Source organism: Phyllopteryx taeniolatus, chromosome 18, assembly GCF_024500385.1.
Source record: "Phyllopteryx taeniolatus isolate TA_2022b chromosome 18, UOR_Ptae_1.2, whole genome shotgun sequence".
Classification (NCBI taxonomy): Eukaryota; Metazoa; Chordata; class Actinopteri; order Syngnathiformes; family Syngnathidae; genus Phyllopteryx; species Phyllopteryx taeniolatus.
Genome location: NC_084519.1, coordinates 17,011,646 through 17,025,689, shown reverse-complemented (window position 1 = coordinate 17,025,689; position 14,044 = coordinate 17,011,646). Strand labels below are relative to the sequence as shown.

The 14,044-nt window shown below is 42.5% G+C and overlaps 1 protein-coding gene across 1 annotated transcript; it reads right to left on the bottom strand.

Moving 5' to 3' along the window:
• Positions 1-7,613: 7,613 nt before the first annotated feature.
• LOC133468342 (uncharacterized) lies at positions 7,614-9,530 on the bottom strand. The gene is made up of 5 exons (XM_061754142.1): positions 9,415-9,530; positions 9,284-9,339; positions 8,495-8,659; positions 7,743-8,422; positions 7,614-7,675 (listed from the first exon to the last, which is right to left on the bottom strand). Exons 1-5 carry the CDS (start codon positions 9,435-9,437, stop codon positions 7,664-7,666), a joined length of 936 nt encoding a protein of 311 aa, XP_061610126.1. The 5' UTR covers positions 9,438-9,530; the 3' UTR covers positions 7,614-7,663.
• Positions 9,531-14,044: the final 4,514 nt, after the last annotated feature.

Sequence of the window (14,044 nt, the reverse complement as noted above, 5' to 3'; positions counted from 1 at the left end):
GGAGCGTGAGTAAGGGAAGCCCGCAGGTATTTCTTGATATCGGGCCAACATCAGTCAAGCCCAACCTCCAGGCGACAGGAGAGTTTAGAAAGATGAGCACCACCCAAAAAACAAAACAAAATCCTCGACACACATTGTAGCGTGAAGTGTGGCGGCATCATACATAATTCAACAAGCTGAAATAATTGCCAGGGTGAGATATATTCTAAAAATAAGTCCAAATGTAGCTACAAATTGCCCGTGCGCAGGATTTTGTTGTTGTTTGGAGGCCGACTTTGAGACGTTCCCAACTGTGCGCGGAGGGAGGGCTGACATCTGGGTGCCATGTTGAGGCTTTTCGGGTCTTCTGGTCAGCAGAAATGCGCACGCCGAGAGGATGTCATGTTCCCACACCAGTCTCATCCTCGCCATGGCAACACTACTGACACAACAATTGGACTCGCATGACTCGGCGCACATGTTTGGGGAGGAAAAAAAGAAAGGTCACCATAAAACTCTTAAAAGCTCGCTATGACAAACGATCTCCATCTTGACGTGCCCGAGAACAAAGTTGCATTCGCCCTGCGCGTTTCTACCAAGCCGTAAATCACGTCGCCGACCTCAAACGTGCAATCATGCAATTTCATTTGGCGGAATTATTCCCGTACGGAACCGTCCTATTTTTTTAAGCGTCCCCGCCGCTGTATAATCAGAGGCCACACAAATGTTCCGGCCGCGTTGTGAGCTTTAAAAAAGGAGCCCTTTGAGCATTTATTCAACATCCACTTAAGGTCCATGTACTTACTAGGACGCACTTTCTCCTCACTAGTAAGACAATCCAGCGCAGTAGTAGAATGACTGGGGCGCACTAGTAGAACAAGGGTGTCTTACACATTTACATTTTTTTCAACAATATTTAACTATATTTATTTTATAGAGCGCTATTTAAGAGTACTCAAAGACACTTTTCAAATTATAAAATGCCAGGAAATGTTTTAAATATGAATACAAACAAAAACAAAACATCAAATACTAGTGCCACTTTCAGCCTACTAGTAGCTTTATAGAAAGCCGTTTGAGCATTTACTCTACTATGACTAGTACATGGATTGTACAAATGCTCAAACATCTTTCAAAAAAGCTAGTAGGGTCAAGGAGGCTACTAGTACTAGGAGACCAAAAGTGGGACTAGTAGTAGAAAAACATGAATAGTTTAACACAGTTGTTCTACTAGTATCCCCTAATCGTTCTACTAGTGTGCTGTTCTGTGTTACTAGTCAGTAAAAGAATGTACTAGTAACCTGGATATCAAATAAATGCTCAAACAGCTTCCAAAAAAGCTACTAGTGGGGTCAAGGAGGCTACTTGTACTAGTAGGACAAAAATGGAACTAGTAGTGGAAAAATATATTACTAGTAAGTCATTCTACTAGCACACCGAATAGTCTCACTATTGGGAATGAAGAGCGTACTAGTATGTGGACTTTAGTCTGGATACGGAATAAACGGCTTTTTATCCGCGTCGGACCGTGGCCGTCCTCGCCGAAAGTCAGAGCGGGAAATCACGGTGTGGAGTAAAACCATGTCCTCGCGGGAACGGGGTGTCAGCGGGGCCTGCGGTCCGCCACCGACCGCCGCACAGATCAGACTTTACTGGCGGATCACAGGCAGTTGTCCCCGCCGGGCCCTGGGCGTACGCCCACGTACTAATCTGCCGGCCCTGACCGGTTTCGCAGCGGAGTGGCGGTGGCCGCTCAGCGAGCATTCGAGGAGAGGAAATCCGGCCCACATGCCGGCACTTGGGAAGCGTGGGCGGGGCATTTAAGAGGGTGGTGGTCACGTGACAGCTGTGGTTTGGGATGGTTCCGAGGAAGCGGGACCACACCACCAAAGAGCCTCATTCAGTTGAGGCCGCTGCGGGTCGCAACCAAGGCAGTGGTGCCCTTGTGCAAGGCACTCAAACCCAGTGGTGGACGATCACGATGATCTGAAGCACTGATTTACAACTAGGGCTGTGACTATCGAATCTTTTTATCCTGTTGATATTTCTGCGAGTACTCGCCACCCCCCGCCCCCGTCCCACCAAAAAAATATAATACATATATATATATATATACATACATTTTTAAAACTACTAACATGCATTGTAGTCTTATTTATGACAGCTAAACTTCGATCTTTAAACTGCATATGTTGGTACTGAGTGTATGGTAGAAACAAAATCAGCCTTTGCTAAACGGTTAGCATTTGCGATTAGCATTAGCGCGCTAGTGATTACCATTTTAGACGCTAACTACCATGCAGCTCACTCATACATCATGTTACATGTAAATTACACAGCTAATAGTGTCTTCTCCTCTGTCGCTATTTTCTGACAATGGTTTTGTCCAACAGTGTGTCATCTGCAACAAACGTCCGTGCGGTAAACATGGACAGTGGCTAAATGATTCCGGACGGCGCAAATACGCTTTTATTAATATTTTTTTTATAGCCTCGAGGCAGACATTTTTTGTGTCAACCAATTTTTGCGGTCGACTTAGCCGAGTTAGTCGATTTTTTTTCACAGCCCCATTTACAACCTAAATTCAAATATTTTTCCATGAAATTGCTCCCGAAAAGTCTATTATCTTTATTTCATAGCGTTAATCTTGGGTGCATTCCTTCCAGTACATGTATACTAGATTTTTGTGTTCAATCAGTATGTGTAGCCACGTCAATCTAATCTGCCCAAGCCTTTCAGATTTAGTCACGCTTGCCCATGTAACCTAAACTATATTAGCAGTGGGACGGTTTCTTTAACCAATCAGATTTCAAGTTTGGCCTCATACCACGAATTCCTCTCAAGCAGTTCTGGACAACCAGGACAGAATGACACTGACTCTCTTACAGATTAGGCATAAATAAATAAGTACTTAATGCCTTTATTTAATAACGAGCAATTAATTGGTTCGGGTTTTGTAGGGCCGGGGGGACAGGGCTGATTGGGTGGGGACTGAGGGTTTAGAGGGTAGAGGGAGTTTGGCGGTGGGAAGTGATTATCTATGAGACCACAATGATTTCTAATACAAAGTCTTTGACTTCAAATCGTCCTTATAATTATAAAGTCATTATACATTGTCAAATTTGAGAAAAAATGGCAACAAATATCATCCCTTAGTGGAGTGCAGCCCTCTGCCAAGAAGAACAAAATAGGACAGTCCAAAACGCTCAACGTAAGCGTAAAAACAACTTTACGTCGCTTAATGTCTGAAAACTGCCATCAATTGTCACTAAAATCTATGTGGACATCTCGACTTATGCCCACTTCAACCCTTTGAAAATATCAGAAGGATTGGCCCAATATTGAGCATTTTGTGGACGTTAAGCGTTTTCCAATGCTCACGATTGAGAAGAAGCTTAACGTCACTTAATGTCAGAAAACTGCGATCAAACGCCAGCAAAATTGACCATCCATCCATCCACATCACCCTTTTCCGACTGAGGACCATGGTCTCAGATTTGGAGATGCTGATTTTCATCCAAGCCGCTTCTTTCTCTTTTACGTCAGTTTTGCAGTAAACTTTATCGAAATTATATATTGTATAACAAGTGATGTTATACGATATGCTCGCATTTCATGACAGTGAAAGAGTGAGTTACTTCTAAATATGTTTAAAGCACGTGCAAATGGTAAAACTATTTTAAAATGTTTTTTTAATAGGGTCTTTCACTGTATCACTGATTTTCACCAATTGGGGGTGAGCGGAACGCAACCCTCGCAATGAACGGGTGTTCATTTTACATACGTAAGGTGAGGCAACGGTCGGGCTGCCATCCCAAGAAAACCTACTGGGTTGCACGGGACCGCCTAGAAACGTCACCATGGAAACAGGACCAACGCCCTCAGTGTTTCCACAACATCTTAAAGCATTAAAGCCTATTTTCACCAGGTGAGCCCCGTCTCAGGTAGACGCCGCCTGGGGGGGGGGGGGTCAGTATCGCCCCCGCTGGCCAGGCGTGGCATGGCGGAGCCATGTTAAAGCTCCTCCATTTGATTGTGGCCTTACTGTCATTATGTCATAAAAACAAAGTGTGTGTGAAGTCGAGTGTGATGCGCTTTCATCCAGACGTAATTATAGAGTGCGTTGGGTAGCCATCTTTCGCTGGGCAGCTTTTTCCTCATGTTCTTTTAAGGCCCCCTCCACCCGACACATTCTTTTATTGTGTGTTAATCACAAGGCGACGCGAGGACGTTTGCGGTGGATTTCCACACCGGTCCGTACACGAATCCTGAGCGCTGTGGTGGACGAATGGAATGTGATGCCATTTGTTAGGTAACTTACTATCTATTCATCCAACCAACAAGAACACACTAACTAACGAACACAACTGCCTCATTAAAGTCTTTCTGTTTGCTGAAAAAGGTATTGAAATGCGTAAAACAAAGATGTTACTGTTCCAATCCAGCGTGTGAAGTTGTACAGATAAATGAGTTGATTTTGACAGGTGATGACCATCAAAAGAAAAAGTGTCGTCAGAATGATGATGACGGCCAGTCCCTCGTGGGAATTCAATTCTGTGTCATTAACTTAAGAGGCAGCCATAAAACACTCCACATCTATGGCTTTTATGAGGAAATCATTTGCCTTTTATTATTTTTATGATTCTTTTTCTTTGTTCAGTCACACTCTGGGAATGTGTGTGTGTTTTTTGCTTGACACATGGACGACTCTCGCCACATTCCACCTTTCACATCAAGTGACAGCAGATGCCAAGGCGCGGGGCATTTTCTTTACAAAGATTATGACGAGGCGGCACGGTGGACGACTGGTTAGAGCGCCTGCCTCACAGTTCTGAGGACCGGGGTTCAATCCCCCGGCTTCACCTGTGTGGAGTTTGCATGTTCTCCCCGTGCCTGCGTGGGTTTTCTCCGGGCACTCCGGTTTCCTCCCACTTCACAAAAACATGCATGTGAGGTTGATTGACAACTCTAAATTGTCCTTAGGTGTGAATGTGTGTGCGAGTGGTTGTTTGTTTCTATGTGGCCTGCGATTGGCTGGCAACCGGTTCAGGGTGTACCCCGCCTCTCGCCCGATGATAGCTAGGATAGGCTCCAGCACGCCCGTGACCCTGCAACCAAAAGACTAGCTAATCAGTTAACTGAGTAAACAACAATCTAGCTAACTAAGGAGCTAACTCCCTAACCAAATAGTTTGCGAGTTAACTAGCTAGGCAAACAACCAGTGGACTAAAAAGTTCTCATTAACAAGTTACCAAACATATAGCTAATTAGCCAACTAGCTAGCTAACTGCTAGGCAAATGACTTTTGTAACTAGCTAGACTAACTAGCTAGCTAACCATTTGTGCTTAATCACCAAAATTCAAATTATTTTTGAACTCATAATGCAGAAACACACCAAAATCTTAGGAATACTATTTTGTAGATACAGTAAATATTAAAAATGGCCCGAAAAAACAAACAAAAAAAAATATATATATATATATATATATATAAAATAAAAGTCCTTCAGAGCATATCTCCTCATTCTCTTCATCCAAGGCCATAAAACCACAACGGATATCATTGATAAACACATTTGCTATTTGAAAGCAACACTCACAACAGAAAATATGGCTCAAGGCTCATTGATGTTGCGTTGTAGCTAGGCTATCATTGCATTTGCTATTGTCTGTACGGGCAATGGAGAGAAAGCAAGTGCATGGAATTTTCAGGAAAAATACAGTCAGTAAAGACAACACTCTGGGGCTTTTTAATTTGAAAAACAAGACTTATAATGCCACTTCAGCACACGGGGCTCTCTGATCCCACCCAAAAAGACAAATTCTGACCACCTAACGAGCGAACATTAGCTACAGATGTTAAACTTTTATCTTAGCTTGAGTTAGCTTTCTGGTTGAACATACTGCATTATATATTAGCAGAATCAAGATCTTTTTCGCACGAGGTTTGCGGTTTTAAAGTAGGGTTTGAAGCCAGGATTTGGGTTTCAGTTTTGCGTTTACAGCATAGGTTATGTTTTCAAGCCAGGCTTAGCTTCTGATGGTATGGTTTTCAAGTCTGTTTTTTTGCTTGGGTTTACTATCCAGACCCACCTTGCGATAGGTGAGAATCCAGTTTTACCTCCCTCACACACTTTAAACTTGTTAAAAAAACAGACTTTTTAAAGTATTCCATTTGCAGTTCACCATAACTGACAAAACAAGACAATTAACCATTGTATATTTAAACACCAGCATGTTCAACCAAACCATATTTTCATTTCAGTCTGCTAGCGCAATGCTAGCATAAATTAAAAAAAAGCCATAGACAGGTTAACAGATATTGGCCTAAGTCTTATAGCTGCTACGATAACAAATCTAAATTCTCACTTGCTTGTATACTGTAAACACCCTACCCATTTAAAAAAAAAAAAAAATGCTTGAAACTATGCGACAGAGGCAAACAACCCTTAGCTATAGCTAGGTTTCACAGTACACCTAAAAGGTACAACCATGTACTTTTATTAGACAGCCTTTGTTCTTGTTTAGGAAGCTCACACCTCGGTTGAGTGGTAGACAAAGACACACAAAGGGAGGATGCTGATGCTGCTGTTCTGGCACAGGAACAGACTGTGGCAGGAAGCATGACGCCACCGAAGAGTCATAATGCTGATTAACAGCTGCCTCTAATTAAAGATCAATGGCCAGGCTTTCAAAGGTGATTTGTTACATAAATTAGGATGCCCACTGTCCATTAACGACATCCGTGTCACAGTAACAGATTGGGCCGCTCGCCAGAGACCGCCACGCAGACCATAGATCACCCATAGCCCCCCCCGAGAAGCCGTTTATGGACTGGCTTTTATTTTGGCGGCATGCTAAAATGTCATACATCTGTCAAGAGTCACCGCCAGGGTGGCCAGATGCGCCACACAATGTATGGCTTTTATATCACGTATCAATGCATCCGAAGATGTGCCATATACACCATGAAGAGCTACTTTGGCTTTAAACATTTCTACCACAACAGCAACACATTAGGACACCATGCGTCAGGGTTCCAAGTCAGGTTTAAGACGAAGGTTTCAAATTGGATTTGAAGTCAGGGCTTGAGTTTTTTTTGTTTAAACCTTGCACCGGTGGTAAACCCAAGTAAAGACTTTACAGACTGGTTACAGTTTCAAGCCAGAGAGCTGGAGTAGGGTTTTCATGTTTGGGGTTTATAGCCTTTGTTAAAGTTTCAAGGTAGACTTAAGAATAGCTTCAAATTTGGTTTTGAAGACAGGATTTCAAAGTGGAATTTCACACATGGGTTAGGAGTTTAATTTAGAGTTAGTGGGGGGGATTTGAGTTTCAAGGTAGTGTTCTGATCCAGAGCTTTAAAAGGATTTCAGGATGGGTTAGGGCTTCAATGTAGGACATGAATCAGTTTCAAAAGTACATTCCAAGCTAGGGGTTTGAAGGTTTTGTCAGGGTTTTAAGTTGCATTGGCCAAAAAAAATAAAATTAAAAAAATTGTCATAAAGGCAGAGTCAAGAGTTTTAAGACTGGGCTAAAGTGTCAAGACCAGGTTTAAAGTTTGGCTTTCAAGCCAGAATTAGTTTACGGCGGTTGTTAGGGTTGAAAGTCAAATGCAACACTAATAAAAACCAAAGTCAAGGCAGATTTCTCCATTTATTGAAATTCAAAGACCACGTGAAGGTGCTTAATGTCCAACCTGTAACAGAAATTGGTCAAGTTGAGAGTAAGAATTGCAAAAGTGTTACTATACTAGTAATACCTACCCGTCTCTGGTAAGAGTGAACAGGCAGTTTTACTTGACCAGGCTGATTGTAAGGCATGTAGTAGCCAGAGCTGGAGGCTGGATCTTGTCTTGAGTTTGAGGTGCTCCCATGACTACCTCCCTGGCCAGAGTTCTGAGACGCTTCAGCAGAGTACTCCTGGGGCCATCCGGGCTCGTAGTCCTCCTCATACTTTTCGTAATGAAGGTCCTGGTTGTAGTTCCTACCCCGCTCAAAGCTGCTGCTGAAGTGAGTCGCTGTGCCTGGAGGATACTGGCCGGTCAAGAAATAGTAGTCAAAAGGATAAGGCACAAAAGGTCTGCTAACGGGTGGTGGGAAAATGTCTGCAGGCGAACGTGCCACACTCTCTGGTGTCGAGTCATAAGGAAGCGGAACAGGCTGTGGCCAGCGACGAGGTTGTTGTGGGAAGCCTTGCGTTTCACGCTCAGATTCGTAGTCACCGTGCTCAAAGGTCTTCTCCATGCGAAACAGCTCACCGGGCTGAAACTCTGGTTGAGGGGGTGGGAAGTAAGGGCCGAAACTGGAAGCACCGGGACCGCCTGGTGGAAGGGAACCTGAGACTTCCGGCTTGACGGCGCTGCTGCCTGACGAATCAGGTTTTTCGTTGGAGTCCTCTGGATTGGGAACATTTTCTGCACCACTTGAGACTGGTAGTTTATTACCTGGGAGCAGAATTGCAACAATCCATTTGGAAACCCCACTAAAGCATAGTTCAAGCTTAGAAAGTTACAAACCATGACCCCATGGATTGTCAGACACAGCTTGACCAACACCCTCTTCCACAGCTGGATGCCTCGCCCCGGCAACTGAAAGTTGAGGTGTGAATTCCCGCTTCGGCGCATGGTCCAGCAGAGTGCGTGGTTTGTAGTGACTGCTAGGGAAAGACCTGGGACCAGCAGCTAAGCAGAAAAATTTAATTCTAGTGCAACTAAAAGTAGTAAGCATGATGCATGACTGACAAGTCAACATGAGATCTGAACCCATTTTTTAAAATCATTAGTCCCAGCATGAACGCTGCACTTACATAGTCTAGCCAGACTGCAAAACAAAGCTAAAAAAGACAAAATGCATGATCTTTGTCTACCAAGATATTTTTTACCAATTAAGTGCACCCCTTAAAAATAAAAACCATAATCCTAAAAAGGGCAGAAGTAGTATAACTAGAAAGCACTATTAAAAAGAGCTCTTTTTGAGGTTGGCCACATTTCCCAGTGTGGCATTGGCAAATTGACACAAACCTTTTCAGTGGACAGTGATAATTTGCAGATTGACAACAAAGCCCTTAAGCACTTGTTTTGAAGAAATTTACTCAAAACACTCCAATTTTTCTTTTAGGCAAATGTAAAATGAAATGAGAATCTCAGATTGAAAGGGGGGGGAAAAAAAAAAAAAAGCCATTGCAGAAAAAGCCGCTTTTCTGCTAAATTACAGCCACTACCACCACTAAGATGCAGTTTTTCCTTTCACTCGACACAATTGGGCAAATGCTAAAGAATGACCGTCAGTTCACAACAGTGGCGTACCTTGCCTAAACGGGTAGCAGAGAGTGGCAGCAGCCATCAGAACAAGGAGCAAAGCCCTGTTTGCACACAAACATTTGATAAAGAATTCATCAGACTAGGCCATCGACAGACATCGGAGGCCAAGCACTTACACAGAAGGCACCCAACCAGCCATGATGACAGCAAAGGAGCAAGTCGTAACGCAGGCAAGTCGAGAGATGTTTTTAAATCGTGCCACTGACACCTTCCGACCAATCGGGAGACGCCGGCTCGACGGGCCACAGCTGTCCCAAGTTCAGTCCTGACGAGGTTGCGGCCTCGCACTCGTCACTTGTCAGCGAGTGACACATGGACACATTTTTCTCGTCATATTATAAATTCCAAACATTTTATTGTGCGTGGTACCTCCTGTCTCCGCTTTTATCATATATTGAGAATCCACACGTTAATGAATGTAAAAATCACAACGATTAACACAAGGCAACATATTCAAAAGTTATTATATGAAATACAGTACGTAGAAATGCAACTATCCCGAGATAAATATATTTTAATTGGAATCATTTGTGATTATCTCCACTGAAAAATGTTGAATTAAATTCAATGTATCCATCCATTTACTATTGCGCTTGTCCTCACTAGGGTCTCAGCTGACTGGGCCAACTGCACGCCACATCGAGACTAAGAAGCATTCACACTCCCACCTAAGGGCAACTTAGAGTCTTCTTTGAACCACACGTGCACGTTTTTGGAACGTGCAAGCAAGCAGTGGGAGAACATGTAAACGCCACACAGAAAGCATTTTATCACAGACTCATTTTTAACTAAATACATTTTATGTCATTTAAAAAGACTTTAAATAATACAAAACACTATTATAAAAGAGCATTAAATATTGTCTTTAAAATGATTTAATACAAATAAATACACAAAAATAACTGCATTCTATAATAAGCTAAACTAAAAAAGTATCTAAGGTCATTTTTATACAGTACGAAATTGATTATAGACTACAGTTAAAATAGGTTTTATGAAATCCTAATTATTAAACAAGTTACTGTAATCATTACAATACAAATATAAACAAATCTTAGTTTAAAAAACAAATTTAATACATGCTTAAATCTTCTTCAAAACATGCATATATCAGTAGGTCAGAAGCTGTAAAACATTTAGATTTCACATTTAACATGGACGTTATACAGAAGCCATCAAAGCATAGTTTGACATAAATATTTTTGGAAAACCAGGAAAAATCAAAACTTAAAGCGAGCACATTGGTGTTTTTTTTTTTTAATTGATTTGGTAAAAGTCAGTTTAAAACGGCAATTATGCTATTAGGCTAACGACTTAAAGAAATTTGAATCAAAAAGTCCACTGAGTGATCAGCGACAAATGATAATGTCATGGTTTTTTTTTGATTTCCTTATTTGCTGGAATAATCGTGTTCCATAGCACCTGAATTGGATGTCTTTTAATTGCTCAGGTGTGCCTAATGTTGTGGCCTGCGAGTGGCCGATGAAAAGATGAAAGTTCAAGCTTCCTGTCGAAGCGGGGAGCGGAATGTGAGGACTCGTCGTCGTCGTCGTCTTCTTGTGGCTGAAAGCGAGTGAAGAGCCATAAAAGACATGCAAATGTGTGCGCGGTGTCGGCGGCACATGCCTTCATTAAGATCTCATTGCTCCCCACGCAGCTTGAGACGCTGCCAAATGTGCCACGGCTCGACATTGTAACAATTTCCGGCACTCCACATGTGTATTTCCTGCCTTTCTAATCAGAATTCTATTTTGCGTCTCAAAAGGGGCTCCATTCAGGAGCACATTAGCAGCCCTCGTCAGCCCTAATGTGGCTGCTCGGGGCCACGGGCCACCAGCTGCATCCACTCGTCACTTGGCGCTGCACATGCCCTCACTTGAGCGCCGACTGACTGACTTCATATCTGTCTGCAGTGCTCAATGAAAGACTATCAATACGAGCTTTTCGTTTTTATGTACAATATGTTGACGTTACGGGTGCGCGTGGCCGAGGCTACATCGACGACCACGTCGTATGCGTAAAGCTACTCCGATGTGATACGATTCACCCAAAAACACACTGCCAAACGATCGTCGATTAGCTATTGTTTTTTTATGGGCATTTACAGTATACAGGCAAGTCCGAAGTTAGACTTGCGCGCCTTTTAGCGTTGAGAGCCACATGTCGGGCAGCACTGAGGTCTTCTCGAAAACATTCAGCCTAATTAACAGCAAGAAGAAAAAAAGTGAAGATGCCCAAGTCCAACTGAGCTCCAATAAGAGTCGAGACAGAGACCATACAATACATTCCAATTAATATGAGCCGATACAATACGACGTATTCCGATCTGATACACTCCAATTTCGATACGATTCTTCCAATTTGGATGTAATTGGCTCGACCTCACTTCTGATTCAATAGTTACCTGCAACTATGATACGATGCCATACAATACGATGCACTCCATCTACTATATGATACTATACGTTTTGCTCCATATATGATGTGATCCGATTTTGTTATCATGTATGTATCAAACACATCATCAAGATGAACAGTAAGGGTGTATGAGATTTAGGTCCACTTAGGTTTTTCTTGTTGTTGTTGAGCGGGGTGTATGTTTGAGGGGGTTGCAAATTGGAGCAGATCTTGATCCAAATCTACCGGATTTTCCCGTGCAGCCGCCGCATTCTCCAAACAAATCAAACGCAGAGAGAACTCAATTATGACGGATCAATAATTCAGCATTCCCAATTATTCTTTAATTGTAAGACGGCGTATCAGCCCATCTGACTGCGCGTGTGTTGTTACCCTGCAGAGCTTTTGGCTGATTGTTTGGATGAGATTAGATATGTGAGTGTGCGTGTGTGTGCGTGTGTGTGTGTGTATCAAGCAAGAGATCAGGCAATGTCACGCAACACACACACACACACCAAAACACACAGGCACGCGCACAGCCTTAATGACACAAACACATCACATAAAGCCAAATGCTGCCACTAAAATTTGCATGGTGCTCAGTAATGCATTAGTGAACATCACTTGGCAATCTGTTCATACGGCCTTAATTGGATTTTAATACTGCCTCTGATCTTGTTTTCTAATTAACGGCGGTGGCTGGCGACCAAGCAGAACCGTGCACCCGGCGACACCTTTGATCCCCGCCATATGGAGCTCCTCCCGCATGCGGGAAAAAAAATAATAATAAAAAATCCCTCACCTAGACGTGGGCGAACAACACCAACACATCCGCCCCCCCCCCCCCCCCCAACGCCCTCGCCCCCAAAACAAAATGGATGCGCGAAGTAGAGGTGGCAAAGAGTGGCGGCATGTGTCGTCCTCGCATCCCACCGGCTTTGTTATTGATTAATTTCTCTTACAATCACTTGTGATCGCGTGATACATTAAACATGAGGGATGGAGGAGGGATAGGGAGGACGGGCGGGCGTGGAGGGGGGGGGGGGCGGGTGGTCTTAATGCACGTAGCTAAGCCCGACACCCCCTTTTTCCCCTCCTTGCTTCCTCACCGTGTAGAAATGTCACTTGCTCCTCTAATCTGTTTATGACGCCGCTTTTACACTTTTGACCAAGGGCTGCCAAAAGTGTGTCCTTTCCCACTTTTGGAGAGTCAACTTCGGCGCCGTCTCTTAAAGAGACAGCGCGCCTTTTAGCGCGCACGTCCGAATTTGACTGAAATATGTACCAAAAGTCGCACAAAAACTCTGAGGTTTAATGCCGACATTGGTTAACTTACACTTGGATTTTTTTTTTTTTTTTTTTACGATTAACAGTAGTTACTTAAGTTTAATGATGTAAAAATTCAAAATTCAACCAAATGTTTGGGGACAAGATGTTTTTTTTTTTATTTCATTTTATAAAAATGTTTTAATTGAACCAAAATATACAACCATAGTCATACAAAAAGTCAACTGTCCACAGCAGTTAACTTTTTTTATTTTTATTTTTTTTACACTTTTTAAACATCTGCGAATTGAAAAATAGGTAAAAATAGGTAATAATGTCATTAATGTAATTAATGTAAATGTTGTGTTCATTAAGGTCAACCAAAATTTGAAGGAAAAAAATGCTTCTTGTAGTCACACAAAACTTTCCCAGGAAGGCGGTTAACCTTTTTTTCCCCTTGTGTTACACAATAAAAAAAAAAAAAACTGTAAAAAAAATTCATTTTCGCCAGGCATAAAATTCGGAATTCAACCAACATTTTCGGGACAGATTTTTCGTCTCAAGTCTAAAGCACAAATTTGAAATGTTACTTTTACCAGTTCACGTTAGTTTTACACGACAGATAGATAAGAAGCCGAAATACTGACAATTCAACCCAAAATGTCTTGGGCGGACATATTTTCCATTAAATTTCATATAATTCGACTGACATTTTTCGAGGGGAAATATGCGGCCAAAGTTGCACAAAACATCTGAGTTTTAATGTCAACAGTGGTAAAAATGTAAAAACTGCAATGACAGATAAGAATGTTAAGGTCATAAATATTCATCAGGTGGTAAAATGTCAGAATTCGGCCGACGTTTTCAGGACAAAATATGTGCCCAAAGTTGACTTCAGTATGGGTCAGTGTTTAAACAATTTGGAACTCAACCAGAATCTTTCGGAAAAATGTGTTTTATTTTTGGCCTTGGAAGCACCGTTTTGAAAGCGTCCACCAAGTGCTAAAAAAATGTATTTGCAGTCAATTTGCGAGATGAGTGTTTGTTCTTTGGGTCGGTTTGTTGTTGCGCGTGGCACGTGGC